Source organism: Priapulus caudatus, unplaced genomic scaffold, assembly GCF_000485595.1.
Source record: "Priapulus caudatus unplaced genomic scaffold, Priapulus_caudatus-5.0.1 Scaffold1226, whole genome shotgun sequence".
Taxonomy (NCBI): domain Eukaryota; kingdom Metazoa; phylum Priapulida; class Priapulimorpha; order Priapulimorphida; family Priapulidae; genus Priapulus; species Priapulus caudatus.
The window spans coordinates 1-6,157 of record NW_014578287.1 but is presented as its reverse complement, the minus strand read 5'-3'; the positions used below and the strand labels follow the sequence as shown (position 1 = coordinate 6,157).

The 6,157-nt window shown below is 44.8% G+C and overlaps 1 protein-coding gene across 1 annotated transcript; it reads left to right on the top strand.

Annotated features, from left to right (window-relative positions):
• Positions 1 to 3,672: 3,672 nt before the first annotated feature.
• Positions 3,673 to 6,124, top strand: LOC106815882 (techylectin-5A-like). The gene is made up of 3 exons (XM_014820406.1): positions 3,673 to 3,701; positions 4,183 to 4,347; positions 5,322 to 6,124. The coding sequence occupies exons 1-3, from the start codon at positions 3,680 to 3,682 to the stop codon at positions 5,576 to 5,578; spliced, it is 444 nt and encodes a 147-aa protein (XP_014675892.1). The 5' UTR covers positions 3,673 to 3,679; the 3' UTR covers positions 5,579 to 6,124.
• The last annotated feature ends 33 nt before the right edge of the window (positions 6,125 to 6,157 follow it).

The window sequence follows — 6,157 nt, the reverse complement described above, 5'->3', positions numbered from 1 at the left end:
ACCATGCTTGGATGGCCATGGATTATGAACGGATAGATGGATGGATGGATGGATGATGGCATGGACGGCATGGAATGGATGGATGGATGAGGATGATGATGGATAGGGTGGATGATTGGATGGATGGTATGGATGGATGGTATTGATGGAGGATGGATGATGGATGGATGGATGATGGATGGCTTAACTGGAGGATGGTCAATGGATGGATGGCATTGGATGGATGGATGCATGGTTGGATCGTCTCCGCGCATGGATGGATGGATGGATGGACGCTACGAATGGATGGAGCATGATGCATGCTTGGATGCATGCATGAACGGATAGATGGATGGATGATGGATGGTGATGGATGGATGGATGGATAGAGATAGCATGGATGGGATGGATGGAGGGATGGATGATGGATGGACATGGATGGATGGATGGAATGGATGGAGTGGATGGATGGCATGGTATCGGATGGTGGATGCTGGGTGGATGGGATTGAATGGATGGATTGGATGGATGGATGGATGGATGATGGATGTATGGATGGATGGAACATGGATGGATGGATGGCATGGATGGATGGATGGCATGGATGGATGGATGAATGGATGAATGGATGGTATGGTATGGTATGGATGAGATCGGATGGATGGATGGATGACGAAATGGCTATGAGAGATGGATGGATGTATGGATGGGATGATGTTGCATTGGCGATGGCATGGATGGATGGATGGATGGTATGGATGGATGGATGATGGATGGCATGGATGGTATGGATGGATGGGATGGATGGTCATGGTGGGGTGTGATGAATAGATATAACAGAGCGGACAGGCGTTACACACGAATGGTCATGGTTATAACTTAATAAACTTAGAACATGAAAAATGTGAAAATTCGTCAACAAATAAACGTATCCCGGTTATGATTTCTTGTAACTTTTTCGCATTCGCGAATGACAGAGATAAAACACATCGAAACAGATTAGATTTTTATCCATTATTTTATTATAGAAAGTATCCGTTCTTTGCTACACAAGTAAACACACCGATGTCCCCGTAAAACGTGAATAAGCAGACACAATAAACGTGTGTCTCTCTCACACACCCATGCCACGCACGCACACACACACACACACACACACACCAACACTCGCAACACACACACACACCACACAACTATACAACACACAAAACACACACACGCGGCGCACACACACACACCACACACACACACACACACACACACACACACACACACACACACACACCACACCACGCACTCCACACCACACATCACACACCACCGACTGTCTCTCTCTAGTCACTATCTCTATTTGCTGATAAGATGGAGTGACTGGCCAGGATTTTTCTGGCAGTCGTATGCTTTTAAATCCCCGAAGGAAAGAATCTTACCCAATCAGTGTTACCGCCGCCCAAGTGTGTCATAAATACCCGGACCCTTTCGTGTGATAAAAGCTTGCGCTGTTCAATTCGCGCCCAAGCTCACATCAAGTTACACGCCGCTCTACGCAAAGCTCACATCAAGTTACACGCGCTCGTTACGCAAGCTCACATCAATGCTTTACACGCGGCCTCTACGCTAAGCTACAAACCCTCCAATATAGAGGCCAACACGCGAGGGTACAGTGCAAGCGTACCCATACCCAAAGGTAAGCTGCTACATCTTAGTCCAATATTTCGTAGTCAAGCAGGTTTTAGGCTTAAGCTATGTACGTCATATGAAATCTATTCTCCAAGCCCACGCGATTTTAACGTGGGAGCCATACGCGTTAAGAAGCTTGGCGAAATGTTCAGTATGTTTATATATACACAAGCTTAATTGCCTACTGCCACGCTTTAGCGAATTTTCTGGTTACAATCATTAAAGAAAACACCGAGTATTAAATATGTAATTAAGGCGCTATTGAGCCGAGCTGCTGCAGCGTTAACGACTCCAGTTACGACTTCTGTTCTTTATTGTGCAGTATATGTGTTGAGATAGTGTGTCGTTTTAACTTTTTATGCGTAACGTGATCGGTGCGGTGTTTTGCTATCGCTGTTGCGTCCGCGGCCACATACATATAACTTGTCCGCCGTGGGCTGAGCTTCGCCTCGCGCTGGTTATACCGTCTCTTCATTTCACTCTTCGTCTCTTTGCACCGCGATTGACATCTAGCCGCCAAGAAATCTAGTCCGTGGTAAAATATGCGCACATCGATCACTGGTCTGGTTTGGTCACTCGGTGGATGACGGTCACACCGTGGCCGGCTCCTGCCAACATGACAACGATCGTTCGACCTTGCTAACGCCGACCACGACGGTCATCACGAGGAGTGAAGAAGCTGTCGCCGAGTTGCGAGACGAGTGCTAGAGCTCTCGAAACTAAAGCAAGTACACTTTCTGGCTTATATTATATCCGATATTTTTAGATACAAATCTTAGCTCTTAACGCTAAGTTTTTAGCATTGACTTAATTTATCTCGTTGCACAGAAACGCTGCGTAAGTTAAAAGTTTCTCGTGCCGCCACCGTGTATAGGAGGTCCGGTCTTACGGAGAAAAATTATTCATGATTAAGACTAGCGTTTAGGACCAGTTCTGCTTTATTGACAACCGCGCCCAACTGGGCTCAAATTTCTAGGCGCGTAGCTTAGCCTGGCCAACGCGATACTGCCACTGCAGTATATCTAGAACTGAACAACATAGCTCACTGAACAGACGTTTGCCGTCATTTTGACGTATGTATAACACAAACACGAGGGAGCGTGAGAGACAAACCAACCTCTTAGTGTAATTCCGCAGAGACACGATATATCTATATCTATACTATATCTATTAATATATATTACTACGTGTATATATATATATATACACTATATTATATATATGTATAGATATATTGCCCTTACCGACATGTACCATATAGCTATCGTATAATATGAGTAGAGACGTATGAGGAGAGAGACGTATGGTAGAGAGAATTATGGTCGTAATCCGAACCAGTAATATTGCGATGATTGCGAGCTAGATACGCCGAGATACGTCGGTTTGGACAGTCGATGACACTCATAGACATCCATCCTCGAGGGCCTTGGCCACCCGAGCTGAGAGCTAGGAACCGTAGAGCGTCAGACGTAATTTTTATGCTTCCGCCCTTGCTTAACTGCATACGCTACGTCTAGCATTCAAAGCTTTAACTAGCCAATCTTATCTGATCATTAGGCATTTGCGTTTCTGTCGCGTGCCTTTGGTCAGTGCAGTGGCGTGCCCAGCGTTTGCGTGTGCTGCTTCGCGTGCGTGCTGCGTGCGTTTTGCGTGTGCCGTCGTTCTGCCATCGGATGCGCGCGTGTGTCGTGACGTGCTTTGAACGGTGCCGTGCTTTTGGCGTAATAATTCCTTCCTCTCAGAGATGCGGGATAGATTTGCTGAGGTGATGAAGATCGGGAAAGAACGAGAGTAACGGGACGGAGAGTACATGATCCTGTTCCCGGTTTCTCTCGACGAGGCGTTTTCGTGGTGTACTGCCGACATGAAGAACCGACCGTACGTGTGGATGCGACCGTGCAGTATACACACAACACACACACACACACACACGACACACACAGCACACACACACTTACACACTCACACACACACACACTACACACACACACACACATACACGGGTACCGGATTCGGAAACATGAACGGAGAACATTGGCTAGGTGCGTGCGTGCATGCATGCGGGCGGGCGTGCGTGCGAGCGTAAGAGCGTGCGTGTGTGCGTGCGTGCGTGCGTGCGTGCGTGCGTGCGTGCGTGCGTGCGTGCGTGCGAGCGTGCATGCGTGCGTGCGTGCGTGCGTGCTGTCTTAACCCCACCTGTGCATGTGATAGTGAGAAACGTTTCGCTAGTCATACAAACACGTTTGAATTTAGCGTGAGCGACGTGTGGCAAGCGAAAATTCGATATAGCAACCTCATAGTCGCTACACTACAAATAAACGGTTTTGAACCCGGCGCTAAATCGAATTCTCCTGACATGCACCCGGGTATATGAAAGTAAAATACGCCGAATTCAATTTAAGTTCGTCGCTGGCGCAATTTCACCAAAGAAGTGTGGCGATTGCGCATGCGTCGTAACAACGTCTCTCTTTCACTCTCATGCAGATAACAACGTCTCTCTCTCTCTCTATCACTCTCATGCAGGCAACGACCGACTGAGCGCTCTCACTACCTCCGTACCGATGCAGCTACGAATCGATCTGAGAAGATTCTCGGGTGAGACGCGCTACGCCACGTACGATGTTTTCAGCATCGCTTCAGAGAGGGCGATATACAAACTCAACGTCGGCATGTACCACGGCACTGCGGGTAAACGCTCGTTCGCGTCTGCGAGAACAATATATACATTGTTATACCAATATATACATGTTTATATATTGTTGCATGCATAACAATATATACATTGTTATATGTGACCCGCTCCAGCATAATACGCACTAAGTCGCAAGTCATTGTTTTGAGTAATGAGCATGCACACATGTCAATGCTGAAAATGGCCTACCTGGACAAAAATGAGATGTTTACAAAAATAAGTTCTTAAGTGCATATTTAATCCGGATATATAGGTTCAGATATCTGTAGATTATTATGGTAATTTTTAATTAAAAAGAAAAAAAATAATATTGAAGGGCTCCTGACCGCTCATCCCCGACTGGGCCCCTAAACCTTTATCTCAAAAGCTGCATATTCCGGAATAAGTTGGTTTCCGATCTTCAAATTCCTGTAGCTCGGTCAATTCTTTAGACATAGTCAAATATTTTAAATCATTTTTAAGGTAATTAAACGATCTAATCAGGTATGCACATATCTCAATTTGTAGAATTTTCTACTTAATCCTGGTTTTGCTGGAGCGGGTCACATATGTATATGTATATATTGTTGCATGCAGAACAATATAAACATTGTTATATGTATATGTATATATTGTTGCATGAACAACAATATATACATTGTTATATGTATATCTATATATTGTTGCATGCATAACAATATATATATATATATATATACATTGTTATATGTATATGTATATATTGTTGCATGCAGAACAATATATACATTGTTATACGTATAATACTGTTGCATGCATAATAATATATACATTGTTATATGTATATGTATATATTGTTGCATGCAGAACAATATATATACATTGTTATATGAATATGTATATATTGTTCTCAGATTCGCGTGTCATTTAGCGATGAGGCTGCGTCTAACGTCTCGTTACAGCTGCCCGACTAAATTTTTCGGAACCCCAGATGTTATGATGCTTTTTTCAGACGACTCGATGATATCTGCTCATCATGGAAAAAATTTCAGCACTCCGGACCGGGACAACGACACCCACGAGACCCAACACTGCGGTGAAACATACAAGGGCGGTTGGTGGTACGGGGCCTGCCACCATTCGAACCTGAACGGACTTTACGGAGAGGACAATACAAAGGGTGTTGTGTGGTACACCTGGCCCGGTCACTCTGAAGCACTCATGAGCACAGAAATGAAAGTGAGACCCGTGCAATACGCCCTCCACTGATCGCGGATGCTTGGCTGACTGCGAACCCGGGGCTCAGTGTCGAAATATGACAGAGTAGTACGCGCGTGCGTTCGTGCGTTCGTGCGTGCGTGCGTGCGTGCGTGCGTGCGTGCGTGCGTACGTGCGTGCGTGTCGGCTAGATGATATTCGGGCGCGAATAGTAGCCAGGATGTACACATTCCATGCAATGCAGATATACACAAATGAGTACATAATATATATATAACTCTAATGTGTATTTATTCCAAAGAATTAAATTTTCTACAGTCCGGTCTTGATCACTATACGCGAACACCGAAAATTTCCATAGCAGGAGTTTAATATCACCAGCTTCTTTATTCTACAGTTATTATATATAGGTAATTCACACTGACACAGTAGCATGCTTCCCCGGGTTTTATACGAACACACAGTGCTTGGAAACTAGCTCATATTATTCTAGTTTTACATACGGGTGGTAATTTATAAGGTAAAGACAGGAGCCTGTTAAACTCAACATTGTAAACGTGGGGCCCGTTGTCAGAAACATCGTAAAGTTAATGTTAATGCTAAGATAACACTTACGATAATGTTAATGTA